The sequence below is a fragment of the Thalassophryne amazonica genome, chromosome 16 (genome assembly GCF_902500255.1).
Source record: "Thalassophryne amazonica chromosome 16, fThaAma1.1, whole genome shotgun sequence".
Lineage (NCBI taxonomy): Eukaryota > Metazoa > Chordata > Actinopteri > Batrachoidiformes > Batrachoididae > Thalassophryne > Thalassophryne amazonica.
In genome coordinates, this window is record NC_047118.1 from 18,382,827 (window position 1) to 18,399,127 (window position 16,301).

General features: G+C 43.1%; 1 protein-coding gene across 1 annotated transcript; it reads left to right on the forward strand.

Moving 5' to 3' along the window:
* Positions 1–1,119: 1,119 nt before the first annotated feature.
* On the forward strand, positions 1,120–16,071 carry angptl6 (angiopoietin-like 6). Its single transcript, XM_034190199.1, has 7 exons — positions 1,120–1,209; positions 10,072–10,557; positions 10,655–10,792; positions 10,888–11,095; positions 15,241–15,434; positions 15,519–15,789; positions 15,874–16,071. The coding sequence occupies exons 2-7, from the start codon at positions 10,099–10,101 to the stop codon at positions 16,056–16,058; spliced, it is 1,455 nt and encodes a 484-aa protein (XP_034046090.1). The 5' UTR covers positions 1,120–1,209; positions 10,072–10,098; the 3' UTR covers positions 16,059–16,071.
* The last annotated feature ends 230 nt before the right edge of the window (positions 16,072–16,301 follow it).

Genomic DNA, 16,301 nt, shown 5'->3' on the forward strand with positions numbered 1-16,301 from the left:
TTATCTCCTTAATCTGGTCATTAATTTATAATAAATATTTTAATGAAAACTGATTCATATTTATTTTAATCTTACTCAAACTCTGCTGAAATGTACACGTGCTGTATACAATCCATTAGCAAAAATAAATTAAAATAAAATAAAATACAAAAAGTTTTTTTTTTTTCTTTTAGGATAAATTCTGAACTATATTTATGAATGTGTTACGATAATATTATTCAAATATTAAATATTTGAACAGTTTAATCCAATTACTGAAAAGTCACACACCTGTATGTCGTCATTTGTATAAATGACAACAAATAACATTTTTTTTTTAAAGACGTCAATGTCATGACAGTCAAAGACAGTTTTAGGCAGTAGTTGAATCACATCTTATGGATTCTATGCTGCAGGAGCAAAATTATATAATTATAAAATTATATATATAATCGCATAACTGCATAACTGATATGCAGAACCAATATAATGATGTGCATTTTTATTACTTGTTTTAATGATATTTTAATTTGGTGTATTTATGGTAAAATAGCTTTGTCAATTGAATTTTCTGTGTTTTTAGCTCATTTTAATCTAAATATTACTACTTATATTGCTGGTTGTGCAGATGTTTGTCTTTTATTTTATTTATTTTGTATTTCATTTATTAATGTGTAATCCTCAGTTTTATTTGTACCTGCATTTGAATAGATATGAATTTTACCAAATAAATCCACCCATCCAGAAGTTTAACAGTTTTAATGATCTGGCATAATTCTGGCATTTTTATGCACATGCTGAATTTATAAATAAGTTACATTTACTCTTCAAGTCTAAGGGGGAAAATGCTTTAAGGTGTCACCAAACAGAAATCAAATGATGATGGTCTCAGTGATGAGGGGATGATGCACCCTGCAGGGAGCAGAATCACAGTGTTCTGCTAGGGGAGGAGGTTTCCTGCAAGATCTCTCAGCCAAACATGTAGTGGGAGGACATGTCCCTGCTCAGTTTGTAATTAGTTGTCTCCTTCTGTACAGGCTGCTACAATCGTGGACTGAACTCAGATGCTTTTTCCTTGTGTGGGATTTCTTTCTCTTTATTTTATTATAGGATAGTTTTTTGTGACTGCATGTTCATTGAAGATGTGAATACGATGCTTTTGTCGCAGATCTACATCTTTGCATCCTGAAAACAGAACAAACAAATGCTCAACATATTTCATCGACTACGGTGAGTTCAGAGCAGTGAGCAGTCTGAAATCATGACAGTACAATCTAATTTACCAATCTAATTTAAACATTTAGAAAAATCCAATTCATTTTATTACATTGAACAAAAAACTTCAGCATCTCAGTTTTAATCAGTTATTTTATACTTTATGATCAAATCTGTCTGCAATAACTCAATCACAAGAAGAGGGTCTTCATTAAATTCTATGGAGAGATGCTCGTTTGATCAGGAAAGTGGGGAGTCTGTTTCATTTTTTTTCTCCTTTAGCTCATTTCTTTTTTTTTTTTTATCCCTTTCTGGAACTCTTTATATATATATATATATATATATATATATATATATATATATATATATATATATATATATATATATATATATATATATATATATATATATATATATGAGGTCTGTCAATAAAGTATAGGTCCATTTTATTTTTTTCAAAAACTATATGGATTTCATTCATATGTTTTTACGTCAGACATGCTTGAACCCTCGTGCGCATGCGTGAGTTTTTCCACGCCTGTCAGTGACGTCATTCGCCTGTGAGCACTCCTTGTGGGAGGAGTCTTCCAGCCCCTCATCGGAATTCCTTTGTCTGAGAAGTTGCTGAGAGACTGGCGCTTTGTTTGATCAAAATTTTTTCTAAACCTGTGAGGCACATCGAAGTGGACACGGTTCGAAAAATTAAGCTGGTTTTCGGTGAAAATTTTAACGGCTGATGAGAGATTTTGAGGTGATACTGTCGCTTTAAGGACTTCCCGCGGAGCAGGACGTCGTGCATCGCTCTCAGGCACCGTCGTCAGCCTGTTTCAAGCTGAAAACCTCCACATTTCAGGCTCTATTGGTCCAGGACGTCGTGAGAGAACAGAGAAGTTTCAGAAGAAGTCGGTTTCAGCATTTTATCCAGATATTCCACTGTTAAAGGAGATTTTTTTAATGAAAGACGCGCGGATGGGTCCGGGACGTAGCCGGCGCGGTGCGGCGGCACAGGAAAAACACCTCCGTGTTGATAACCATTTGTTATGTGCAGACGCAGGTTGAGGAGCGGACCAACGTCTGACCGAACCCAGCGCTAAATAACCAGAAAGCGGTTCCACAAACAAAACTATTTTATTTCCCCCTCTAGTGCAATAATTAGTGTACAACATAAATATTTAGTTTGTCTGGTGGAGTGAAGGACGGCGCGCTCTCCAGCGCCCAAAAGGATCGAAGCCTCGGCGCTTCTGGACTCAGATTCACCGCCAAACACCCCCCAGGTGGACACGACAAACTGACTCTGAAGGATGGAAAAGGTGAGGTAAGTCAACAGAGCTACAGCAAATATCCCTCAGAGGCACACACTATCAGCAACACATTCAGGTCTGAATTTAAGCTTTATGTAAATGAGCAGCTTCTCACAACAGGTGGAGGATCATCAGTCCGTACGCCACGGCAGTGAGAAGCAAACTGCACAATTCTCATCAATGTTCAAATACACTGCGTAACAAAATATCAAATTACTATTAGCGATCATTCAGACAATAATCACCTCTGATGTGTGCTGACAGCATGTGTCCCTCACCCGTCCTCCTTCACAGGCACGATGAGGTGATACTGCGGTCCTCAGCGTCTCACAAACGAACGTCACAAGGTCGAGTTCCCGGCAATTCTGCTTGAACCACTCATGGCTTAAATGCAGAACGCCATCTCATTATCTGCTTCAGCTGAAAGTCTTTAAGTTTACATGTGAGCATCATCCACAGGTGCTGCGAGTCAGTAGGCCTGCACGTGAACATCCTCCACAGGTGCAGCTAATAATGCTGATGAGGGTGAAGGACTCTTCTGCCAGCACCGTCTCCACAGACTAAAACCAGTTTGCATACCACCTGGAGAGCAAAGAAAAGAAAACAACACAAAAACATCCAGCCAAACCCCCCAACACACAACAGTACCCCCTCATCAACGGGAAGCCTCCCGGCGACCGAACAGACCAGGCCCGAGAACAACACCTCCCTCCGGGGTCCATGACAGAAAGCAGACGGCAGGACAGGGCACCGCGGCTGGAAGGCCGGCTGGCATCAACAAAACCCCCAAACAAGTCCCATATACAACCCAACATAGAAGAAAAACACAAAACCCACCCAAACCCTCCCCAGGGGACCGTCCCATCCAACCCCGGGAAGAAAAGAAAAACTCCCAAATGCAATAACCCAACACAGCCCCAACAACACAATACAAACATAAATTCACAAAGAAAAATAACAAACAACACCCCCCCAGAACGATATGCAGAGCCCCCCCCCCAGAAGACCTTTACCGCCAGTTCCAGGAGAGAACAACCAAAACCGGAATCTTACAGAGGTCCCCAGCTTTACACAGAGGAACAGCGCCCCCCAGAGGACCGTACCATCAACCCCAGGAGGCACCCTCCCCACAACCCAGGAACCCCAGACCCGGCCACACTTGGTTAATCGGCCCCACAATCAATTCCCCCCCAGACGACCGTCCCATCGACCAAAAATCACAAAAATCCAACCCCCGGCGGACTTCATTAAAACACCCCGGGGGCAAAATAAAACAACTATCAAACCCTGTTACCCCCCCCCCAGCACCCCGAAAGACCCCAGATCACTCCCAGAGCCTATCGGTAGCCCAATTTTGGCGAACGGCACAAAACTACTAAGCTGGGGAAGGAAACAGGAAAAACTAACCCGGTCCCATCCCAGAAGCGCAGCGGAAAACCGGAAAGACGTCCGGTGCCCCAACCCGACCATACCACCAGCCTATCGGGAGGGGTGGAACTACCGAAATGGCGAACGGCAACAGATCGGCCCACCACTCCGACTGAGGTATGTTCCCGCTGCACCACACCCTGGTAACACGAATGACGAACGGTCAAAGGCCCACCGGGGCTGGAGAGGAACCGGGCCCTAACCAAACCCAAAAAACGCCCCTGACAACCCCCCCCTAGGTGCAGAGGTCTTCTGAGAAACGCTCAGCGTGACCAACCTGCACCACCCCACAACCCAAAAGACAAAACGGTCTCAGAGCAATGTGAGGTTGGGGTTAGGGAAGCAGGGAAATAAAAAACAACAAAACAAAACGACCCAATCCTCAAACAGAAAATACCTAAGTCCAAATAATGAAAACAAACGATTACCTGAGTCCAGCCGAGCTCCGAACTGCCAGTCGTTCACTCCTCCGGAACCGCCTCTAAATCCCCAAACAATTTATAACCCCTTACAAAAAAAACAAAAATAGCCCAAATAACTAAACAACCAAAGGGTTTTTTTTTTTTTGTGTCCATTTTTATGCCTGTCCCAGAACACCTGGAGATACGTCATCACTATCTTTCTTGACGCTTATGTGACCGGGGCAATATGGCGGCTTCAGCTCGTCCGAGCTGCATGGGCTCATCCGCAAGAGGAGCCAGAGGTCCCGTCGGAGGAGTCTCAGTGGGGCGAAGAAGAGGCAGCCCAGATCTGTGTCGGGGAAAGCCCCGAGACGAAAAAACCCGCTCTGATGTCCGTCCTCTCTCGCGTCCACGCTCCTTTATCCGATCATCTAGACGAATAACCAAAGATATTAGTTCATCTAAATCTTTTGGTTTGTCACGGACTGCTAGCTTGTCTTTTAATGGATCGTTCAAACCATCTACAAACACTCCTCTTAAAGCTGCGGCATTCCAACCGGACTGAGCAGAAAATTCGGAAATCCACGGAATAATCCGCCGCACTCCGCCTCCCCTGCCTGAGATTCAGCAACCGTTGGGCAACGGTATTTGTTTTCACCGGATGGTCAAAAACCAAGCGGAACTCCCGAGAGAAATCCTTAAAGGATCCTAACAATGGAGAGTTATTACTCCACAACGCAGTGACCCAAGCTAAAGCGTCACCTCGGAGCAAATTTGTCACATATGAGACACGACTACCATCAGAAGAGAAGGAAGCCGGTCGCTGAGCAAAAACCAGAGAACATTGCATCAAAAACGGAGCACAGGCTTCAACGTTTCCCGCATAAGGCTCCGGATGACAAATGATTGGTTCGGAAGCCGAATCTCTGGGTGACGGAGTTATCTGCACCGGTATCGATGGTGCCGCAGCTGCAGCAGCAGGAAGCGGAACGGCTTGCGCTGCAAGCTCCGTAACGCGGGCATCTGTTTGTTTAATTTGGTTTGCGAGATTCTGTAATTGCTCCCATATTTTCTCCAAGTGTTCTTGAACTCTTTCGGCAAACGGAACCGCTTCTGCCACTGGGTCCATTTTGGAATGGCCGGGAACTACTGTTATGTGCAGACGCAGGTTGAGGAGTGGACCAACATCTGACCGAACCCAGCGCTAAATAACCAGAAAGTGGTTCCACAAACAAAACGATTTTATTTCCCCCTCTAGTACAATAATTAGTGTACAACATAAATATTTAGTTTGTCTGGTGGAGTGAAGGACGGCGCGCTCTCCAGAGCCCAAAAGGATCGAAGCCTCGGCGCTTCTGGACTCAGATTCACCGCCAAACACCCCCCAGGTGGACACGACAAACTGACTCTGTGAAGGATGGAAAAGGTGAGGTAAGTCAACAGAGCTACAGCAAATATCCCTCAGAGGCACACACTATCAGCAACACATTCAGGTCTGAATTTAAGCTTTATGTAAATGAGCAGCTTCTCACAACAGGTGGAGGATCATCAGTCCGTACGCCACGGCAGTGAGAAGCAAACTGCACAATTCTCATCAATGTTCAAATATACTGCGTAACAAAATACCAAATTACTATTAACGATCATTCAGACAATAATCACCTCTGATGTGTGCTGACAGCATGTGTCCCTCACCCGTCCTCCTTCACAGGCACGATGTGTCAAACCCTGGCGCGGTCCTCAGCGTCTCACAAACGAACGTCACAAGGTCGAGTTCCCAGCAATTCTGCTTGAACCACTCATGGCTTAAATGCAGAACGCCATCTCATTATCTGCTTCAGCTGAAAGTCTTTAAGTTTACATGTGAGCATCATCCACAGGTGCTGCGAGTCAGTAGGCCTGCACGTGAACATCCTCCACAGGTGCAGCTAATAATGCTGATGAGGGTGAAGGACTCTTCTGCCAGCACCGTCTCCACAGACTAAAACCAGTTTGCATACCACCTGGAGAGCAAAGAAAAGAAAACAACACAAAAACATCAAGCCAAATCCCCAACACACAACACCATTTGTAAAATCCAGGCGGCTTTTGATGGCTTTCAGTGGAGTGAGTATATGAGAAATTGTTTAACAGCTGGACATGTTCTAATTTGTCCTTAAGGCTTCCAACAGAGGTGTGTTCCTGTGGCGGAGCGTCGCGGCGGCTGCGAGTCGACGCTGCAATCCGCCCGCACGTCTTTCATTAAAAAAATCTCCTTTAACAGTGGAATATCCGGATAAAATGCTGAAACCGACTTCTTCTGAAACTTCTCTGTTCTCTCACGACGTCCTGGATCAATAGAGCCTGAAATGTGGAGGTTTTCAGCTTGAAACAGGCTGACGAAGGCGCGTGAGAGCGCTGCGCGACGTCCCGCTCTGTGGGAAGTCCTTAAAGCGAAAGTATCACCTCAAAATCTCTCATCAGCCGTTAAAATTTTCACAGAAAACATCTTAATTTTTCGAACTGTGTCCACTTCGATGTGTCTCACAGGTTTAGAAAAAATTTTGATCAAACAAAGCGCCAGTCTCTCAGCAACTTCTCAGACAAAGGAATTCCGACGAGGGGCTGGACGACTCCTCCCACAAGGAGTGCTCACAGGCGAATGACGTCACCGACAGGCGTGGAAAAACTCACGCATACGCACGAGGGTTCAAGCATGTCTGACGTAAAAACATATGAATGAAATCCATATAGTTTTTGAAAAAATAAAAAGGACCTATACTTTATTGACAGCCCTCGTATATATATATATATATATATATATATATATATATATATATATATATATATATATATATATATATATAAATGCTGCGCAAGCACTTATAGACCGATGTCTAAATTCTCTTTTCTGTCAGTTGAAACCATTGTAGGCCATTTTTCTAAATTTTTCAGTATGAATTTTCAAAATGCATATTGCTTGACACACACACACACACACAAATATATATATATATATATATATATATATATATATATATATATATATATATATATATATATATATATATATATACACACATACATATAGAAAGCTGAAAGGTTGAAGTTTTTCATACAAATGTCAATATTGGCCCTGCATTTTGTCAGTCTACCATAAAGTCGCTGCACCTGTTTGACACTTGGTCTGGTGCCAAAACGCAATAATTTTTGTTTGCTGTAGTATGGTTAATCTTGGCATTTTCCTGAGTCTTGCTTGGCATCAACATAAACTTCAGAGTCTCTGCAAGTAAAAAAGAATAAGTGATTAAGTTTGTAGCATTTAACGTGAAACAGAGTGTTTTAAATGTTGAATCAATTTAGAATATAATGAAAAAAACACGATTATGAAGATTTCTTCAAAATTATTATATTATATATTATTATATTAAATATATGCTGATGCATATACAAACTATAATCCAGCAAACCAGCTATGTAATGTGTGAGTGTCTTATATAGGGATATAAGTCCTTTAGAAACTATTATAAATACAACTGTCATAATTTCTGTTCAAACGTGAAAACAGTTGTTTATATACACAAATTATAGAAATAATTCATGGGAAAATAAATGTATAAGCTTCAACATATAATATTTGTCATCCACTTGATACTGGGGCTTAGTAAATCACTTTCTAGACTGAGTCACTGTGCCCCGGGTGCAAGTGACACACATGAGTCATGTTATCAAATAGCTGATAGTCTGGAGAAGACATAACACATGCTTATCAGTTGGACGGGGTAGTCTTCTAACTCATAACAGTTATTTGGGCCACCTTTCCTCTGCTGTGAGAAATAAATACAAAGACACTGACATCCACAAAATTTACTTTTGATAGGAAAAAAACTGACTTCATTTGCCACTTAGTTTTGCCCTTAATGTATCCAAAAACAAAACACTAATTCATAAGGGGGGGTGTCTTTATGCATAAAAATATGGCATAACTGCTGCAAATATGTATGTAGTTTTGCAGATATAGCTACTGATTCACTGTGCCCTGTGAGTCATCATGCCCCGGTTTCCCCTACAACCCAAAATAAAGTTCAAACACAACTCATATTTTAGGCACCATTGACATTAAAGATCATATTTTGAGATTAATTTACTCACAAACCCCAAGTTTCTATTTGCGCCACAGTTTTCTTTATTTATTTGTGTCAAAATAACCAGAAATGTCAGTTTTGACCTTCAACCCAGTTAAAAACATCCCCTGCTGTATCTCAGTAACCGCTGAAGCCAGAGAGCAGATTTTTATAATAAATAACTCAGTGACCCAAAGATTCCAAATGAGCCAAACAAACATTTTTTTTTTCTGGATATCATTGGAAATTCCAGTTTTGATCTTTAAAACCAATGAAATCACACCTCAGTGTGCCTCAGTTTGTGTGAGATTCCAGTTTTGACTTATTTGGATGAATGTGTTCAAGGTGTTTACTGTGACCATTTCTTTAAGATCTGCTGCTAACCATGAAAAGTTTCAGTTGACTGTTAGGAACGGGTTTGTTGGTTTTGGCTTGTGTGATCTTTGTCTCTTGCTAATACATTCTAGCGAGTGGTTAATGTGTACTGTTACTTTGTAAGTGAACATCTGGTGAACACAACTGTTTTTTTACTCAAAGCCTGACAGCTGAAGGGGGTAGTTGTCTCCATGTTGTCCATCCTCATGTCCATGCATCTGTCTGTCCATTTGACAATGTAATCAGATTACTCCTTGAATGGATTAAGAGATGTTCATCATTTTGCTGTCAGTGATGCATCTTGGGTTGAACCAGAGTCCTATTGAAGATTGGTTGCATTGACACCTTTTCAGGGGGAATACGCTAACTTGGTCAGCGATAAGGTAAATGGAATATCATCTGAATACGCCAAGAGATGTTTATCTTTTTGCCATCAGTGATGCATCTTGGGACGGACCACAAGCCCATTCAAGATCTGTGACCTTCATTTATTCCTTTTGGGAAAATCAGTCAGTTTGCTAAGTCGCTGCACAAGCGACAGCAGCCTTACTGGCCACTATTATCCTGTGATTAGCAACAAGGTTACACAAAAAATTTGATTGGCTTGTCCGTCTTTATTTTATGTTAAACCTTTTGTACGTTAAAGACACATACATGACCCAAAATAGGAAGTTCACTAAGATGAATATGTAGTAGATTTTATGGAAAGTTTGCAGACCCACTTAGTGGCTACGTGACGCCATTAATTGTATGCTTGGCCTGCCAATCTCTGGAATTAACACCATATTACCTTGTCAAGCACTGGGGTGTTTACTGTAGTATTGTCGATGATGTATGTTGGCATGAAGAAGAAGCCTCCAGAAGGTTGGTGGTCTTGACCTACTTCTTCAAAAAATAGGTAGCTGAGGTGTTCCATGTCTGCTAAGGAACATTACATTTCTTTTGTGCATTGCTGCTGCTGTTGTTCCTGCATAGTTTTCTTTAAAGTTTCAATTGTTCTAGGTTTTGGATTTCTGTTGCTGTGGAAATTGTAATTATATTTTGGGGAGGTGATGGTGCAGTGGTTAAAGTGTTGGGCTTAAGGTCAGAGGATCCTCGGTTCAAATCCCAGCCTGACCAGAAAATCACAAAGGGCCGTTGGGCAAGGTCCTTAATCCCCTAGTTGCTCCTGGTGTGTAGACATTATTGTAAAGCGCTTTGAGCATATGATCCAGATGGAAAAGTGCTATATAAATGCAGTCCGTTTCCCATTTTTTTCTCCTCTACTAGGGGTGTCCTTACAAGCTTCATACATACATGGGGAAGACACTGACAATACGCCTGACTCTTTTGCTATCACTAACCCTGGATGTCCAAGCTGGGGGTCGTGAGGAGGGACTCCAAGACCAGAATGCTCAGAAACACTCTGCAAATACAAAAGCAAGTCGATGCTCATACACCTTCATCATTCCACAGCAGAAACTTTCAGGGGCTCTGTGTTTAAACACGCAGTTTGCCCGTACTAACCAGTCTGAGGTGGCCGCCCTGAGAGCCGATCTCAGGCAGCAGCAGGAGCAGTTGGAAGATCTCCGGAGTCAACTGGAACAAGAGCGGACGCTTGCCGTGGAGGTGAGAGCCCTCCGCAAGGACAGCAACAGCACGAATGCTCGTATCGCCCAGATCTACTCCCAGCTGCTGCAGGAAGTGATCCACAAAAAAGACCAGGATTTGGAGCAGCGCAGGGTTGAGAATCTCCTGCTAAACGCTACAACACAGGTGAACCTCAGTCCTTAGTATGGCTTCATTTATGCACTGGAAACAGACCTCACAACCACTATCACTCGTGTGTACTGTGGCTGATGGAACATTTCAGGTACTGCAGGTATCCAGCAATTACAGAGAGTTGGAGAAGAAATACGGAGCCCTCACCGCTATGATCAGCTCCCAGAACCAGTTTATTGCAAGTCTGGAGAAGCAGTGCCAGTGCGGAGACTCTACACCTTCATTCGTGGTAGGGCATCACCTACACGGGGCACCTTTACACTTGATCCACGCACCAGACATGAGGATGTTGTGTGTGTCTTTTTTTGTTCTTTGCCTCCACAGGTGACTACGGAATCATCAAAAAAACAATCAAACGCACGGCCTAATTACACCTCAGACGCCAATGTAATGACCAGTAATGTTCAAAGGGACCAGAGTGCAGCTCCGCCACAACAGGACAAGACAGCAGGAGTGAATTCACTCCCCACAGCCACAGCCAACACGCCCACAGAGCTTCCTTTGATCAGTTTTCCTACAACGAAGACTCCAGGTATGTCAACACTCACATAATTTTTTTATTTTTATTTTTTTGATTGTGCATTGTCAAGTACTTGAACTCCTTCACTTGGGGCAAGGCTGTATTCCCTACCTGGAGTAGGCAATCCATTGGTTTCCTTCTGAGAACCATGGCCTCAGATGTAGAGGTGCTGATCCTCATCCCAGTCCTTCACACTCGGCTGCAAACTGATCTTTGGTTTTACAGGATTTTTTTGTTAAGTATGTGTGTGTGCTGAATAAACTAATTATTTCATAACTGCAGAAATGGGAATAAATGGGAATAAGAGATTTAGGTAACTATCCAGTTACAGAAAATTCTTTGATTATACTCAAAACAGCATGAGTGTGGTATCAATATGGCTGTTAAGACTTGTTTCAGTGTTTTGATAAGAAGCAGAGCCTGAAGGAGTCAGTGACCTACTGGTAGGAGCCCTGTCTCTCTGGGAATGCCTAAACACAATGTCAAAAAGTGTTAGCAGACCTCCTCAGAGTTTCTCATGATACAATGTTTCCCATACTGGGGGGATGGACCCTTCATGGGATATGCAAGACCATTAGGAAGGGGCGGGGCACACTTACAACATTGACTCGTTCAAAGGAAACATGCAAAGTTAATGTGCGCTTGTTAATGCTTCTATACAAAAATAAGCCAACAAAAAGGAATAACTTGTATATGGTTTGCAATGGCTACACACACAGCATCATTGGCATACCTAAGTTTTAAGTTCAGAATTTAAAACATGTTCAGTAATAAATGTGAATGAACCAGTTTTTTAAATAACCACAATATTAAATAAATTCTCAAAAGTTATTGAACAACACCAACAAAAATACTTTCATAGTAGAAGTAATGTGCTGGATTCCGTAGCATGAACCAGATGAGAGTCCATCGGGATGCCTGTCCAATGCACTTGAATTGAGATACTCATGACAACTTTGAAGGAGTTAAAAGCTTCTTTCTGAATCTGAGTAGAGGACATCACCAGTGACAGTATGTGCACCAACTGTTGGATAAAAGTGAAAAATATTGAGAAGAAAGGTGAGCAGATTGAAGTTAACTTGTTTTCATTTCACCATTCGAAGTCTGATGAAAGACTGCACCTTGATGGGAAGCTTTTTACACACTAAATGTGTCTCTTCATCAGCTACTGAAGATGTGTTGATGGAGTCAGCATCAGTAGGAAGGTGTGACATCCCGACAGATGGTGAAAGTAGACAGGAGCACAAGGAGGTGTGGTGTAAGGTAAAAAGAGATGTGGCAAAGGCTAACAAAAGGGTATATACGAGGTCTGTGAGAAAAGTAACAGACCTTATTATTTTTTTCAAAAACTATATGGATTTGAATCATGTGTGATTACATCAGACATGCTTGAACCCTCGTGGGCATGCGAGAGTTTTTTCACGCCTGTCGGTTACGTCATTCGCCTGTGGGCAGTCTTTGAGTGAGGAGTCGCACACCCTCTCGTCGATTTTTTCATTGTTTAGGAATGGCTCAGAGACTGCTGCTTTGTTTGATCAAAATTTTTTCAAAAACTGTAAGGCACAACTGAGTGGACACCATTCGATAAATTCAGCTGGTTTTCGGTGAAAAGTTTAACGGCTGATGAGAGATTTTGGAGTTTTACTGTCACCGTAAGGACGGCCCACGGCGCCTGACGGCAATCTGCGCTCCGAGGCAGCGCGTCTCGCTGTTTCAAGCTGAAAACTTCCTAATTTCAGGCTCTGTGGACCCAGGACGTCGTGAGATAACAGAGAACTTTCAGAAGAATTCGGGATCAGGAGTTTATCCAGACATTCCACTGTTAAAGGAGATTTTGTAATGAAAGAACGTGCGGGCAGATTCGCATGTCGGGCCGGACCCGACCGCGGGGGGTCGCCACAGGAAAAACACCTCCGTTGGAAACCTTAACGGACAAGTTGGAACATGCCCAGCTGTTAAACAATTTCTCAGATACTCACTTGTTGAAAGCCATCAAAAGCCGCCTGAATTTATAAATGGTTTTCAACATGGAGGTGTTTTTCCTGTGGCGGTGTGAACGGATTTGGGGCGTCGTCACAGACCCAACTCGGCAAATTCGTCTGCACATTCTTTTATTACAAAATCTCCTTTAACAGTGGAACGTCCGCATAAACTCCTCATGCTCTTCTGAAACTTCTCTGTTCTCTGACGACGTCCTGCGTGAACAGAGCTTTAAATTAGGATGTTTTCAGCTCGAAACAGCCAGATGGACGCCACCTCCAACCGCACCGCGCCGATCCGCTTTGTGGGCTGTGCTTAAAGCGAAAGAAACTCCACAATCTCTCATCAGCCGTTAAACTTTACACCGAAAACCAGCTGAATTTCTCGAATAGTGTCCACACGGATATCCCTCACTGGTCCTGAAAAAATTTGATAAAGCAACGCGCGCCGTCTCCAGCAGCATCTCAGACAAAGAGATTCCGACGGGAGGGGGAGTCCACACCTCACTCAAAGCCTGCCCACAGGCGAATGACGTCACCGACAGGCATGACAAAACTCACGCATGCGCACGAGGGTTCAAGCTTGTCTGACGTAAAAACATATGAATCAAATCCATTTATTTTTTGAAAAAAATAAAAAGGACTGCTTTTTTTTTATCACAGACCTCGTAGTAAGTTGCACAAGAAGTTGGACACTAAGGACAGAAAAAAGAGCTTGTACTGAAAGGCCAGACATGGCAGGGGTGGTGGCCAAGTGGTTAATGCGCTTGGTTTCATTGCAGAAGGTTCCGGGTTCAAATCCCACCCCTGCCACATTTCTCCATGTAATGTGGAGTTGCGTCAGGAAGGGCATCCGGTGTAAAACTTGTGCCAGTTCAATATGCAGATCCACCTTGGATTTGCTGTAGCGACCCCGAGTGCAAACAAGGGAGCAGCCGAAGGGACTTACTGAAAGGCCAGACATGGGTACCAGGGTGGAAAGGATGTTCAACAGTGTGACAAAGATGACGATGGAAATGTGTTGACAAGCGAGGAGAGTGTGTTGAGAAGGTAGAAGGAGTATTTGGAGGAGCTGATAAATGAAGAAAAGGTGAGAGAAGGCTGGAATATGTGGAAAAGGTAAATCAGGATGTGCAGCAAATTAGTAAGGATGAAGTGAGAACAGCTATGAACTATGTGTTTGTGGATTTAAAGAAAGCTTATGACAGGGTGTCAAGAGATATGTGGTATTGAGGAAGTCTGGAGTGGCAGAGAAGTATGTGAGAGCGGTGCAGGACATGCACAAGGACAGTGTGGCAGTGATGAGATGGAAAGTCAGTATGACAGATGCATTCAACATAGAATGGGGGATTACATCAAGGACCAACTTTGAGTCCTTTATTATTTGCAGTGATTATGAACAGGTTGATGGATAAGACATGAGTCTCTATGGACTGTGATGTTTGCAGATGACATTGTGATGTGTAGTGAGAGAGCACATTGAGTCTAGCCTGGAATGTGGCGATATGCTCTGGAGAGAAGGGGAATGAAAGTCAGTAGGAAATACTTGGGGTCAACTCTCCAAAGTAATAGAGAGTGTGGTAAAGAAGTGAAGAAGAGAGTGCAGGCCATGTGGAGTGGGTGGAGAAAGGTGGCAGGAGCGATTTATGATTAAAGGGTATCTGCAACAGTGAAATGGACATTTAACAAGAAGGTAGTGAGAACAGCTGTGTTTTACTGCTTAGAGGCAGTAACGCTAATAAAACGACAGGATGCAGAGCTAAAGATGCTGCAGTTTTCTTTGGAACTGATGAGGATGACAGGATTAGGAATGAACATATCAGACGGATGGCACAGGCAGGATGGTTTAGAGACAAAGTCAGAGAGGTGAGATTGTGATGTCTTGGACATGTGCAGAGGAGGGGCCTGGGGTAAATAGTGAGAAGGATGCTGAGTCTGGAACCACCAGACAGGGGGAGAAGAGGGTGGCCGAAGACGAGGTTTATGCATGAGAAATATGTCTTTTCATCATCTTATCACTAAGGCATGAGACACTGAACATGTGTCGTGTCTCTGGGAATCTATCAACCTTTTGACCTTAAACCAAACTGAATTCCACAAGCCTCACTTTACAAATGCTCTTTCACGTATCTCTTATCAGTCTTTGTTTGAGGACCACAGTGTGTGTTTATAACTCAGGGCCGTGGCGGGACTGCCAGCATGTGCTGGAATCAGGCGAGACCACCAGTGGGATATACCTGCTTCACCTGCAGAGCGCCAACAGACTCCTGCAGGCCTGGTGTGAGCAGAGTCATGCTCTAGGAGGGTGGACAATCATCCAGAGGAGACAAGACGGATCAGTAAACTTCTTCAGGACCTGGGAGCAATATAAGGTCAATCCCCATTAAACAGTCTACAAAGTAACATAGCATAAGTATTTTTGCACAATTTACAGTTGTGTGTTGGTTCTATTGCAGCAAGGCTTTGGGAACCTTAATGGAGAATATTGGCTTGGCTTGGAACACCTCCACTGGCTCACTAAACAGGCTAATTACAAGCTGCGGGTGGTTCTGGAAGACTGGCAGGGCCGGCAGGTTTTTGCAGAATATGACAGCTTCAGCGTGGAACCAGAGACTGATGGGTACAGACTACGATTAGGCCAGTACCATGGCAATGCTGGGGACTCCCTGTCATGGCACAACAACAAGGCCTTTACCACTTTGGATCGAGACAAGGACAGCTACTCAGGTCTACCCTCTCCCTGGTCATATGTGTTAGCCAGTAGCGGTGGAGTTATCTATTAACAGTTCAGTTTGTCTTTTGTGCCATCAGGTAACTGCGCTCATTACCAAAAAGGAGGCTGGTGGTATCACATGTGTGCCCATTCCAATCTGAATGGTGTGTGGTATCGAGGCGGGCACTATCGCAGTCGCTACCAGGATGGCGTCTACTGGGCAGAGTTTCACGGAGGATCCTACTCGCTCAAGCGAGTGTCCATGATGATTAAGCCCATATAACATCTGGATTGTTGCAAAAGAAGAAAGATGGTAAAAAGCTGCAGTGTAAAAAAGAAAAAGTTGTCAAATGGAAAAATTGAAGGCAATCAGTTGCACACTTTTTGTGTCATTGTCATTGCTCTTTACCAATCGATGCAGATGTCTTTTGACACCCAGTGCCAATATTCTTTAAATCATAAATTTGTACAATACACCCTCATTTTTTTGTGAATTGAAGGACTGCTTCAACATAGTTCAATTATG

Excerpts from the sequence above, each read along its gene's own strand:
- angptl6 (XM_034190199.1), top strand. The coding sequence starts at position 10,099 with ATGGGGAAGACACTGACAATACGCCTGACTCTTTTGCTATCACTAACC. Across the intron at positions 11,096-15,240 it reads TCCTACAACGAAGACTCCAG|GGCCGTGGCGGGACTGCCAG; the intron begins GTATGTCAACAC and ends TTTATAACTCAG. Across the intron at positions 15,435-15,518 it reads GGACCTGGGAGCAATATAAG|CAAGGCTTTGGGAACCTTAA; the intron begins GTCAATCCCCAT and ends GTTCTATTGCAG.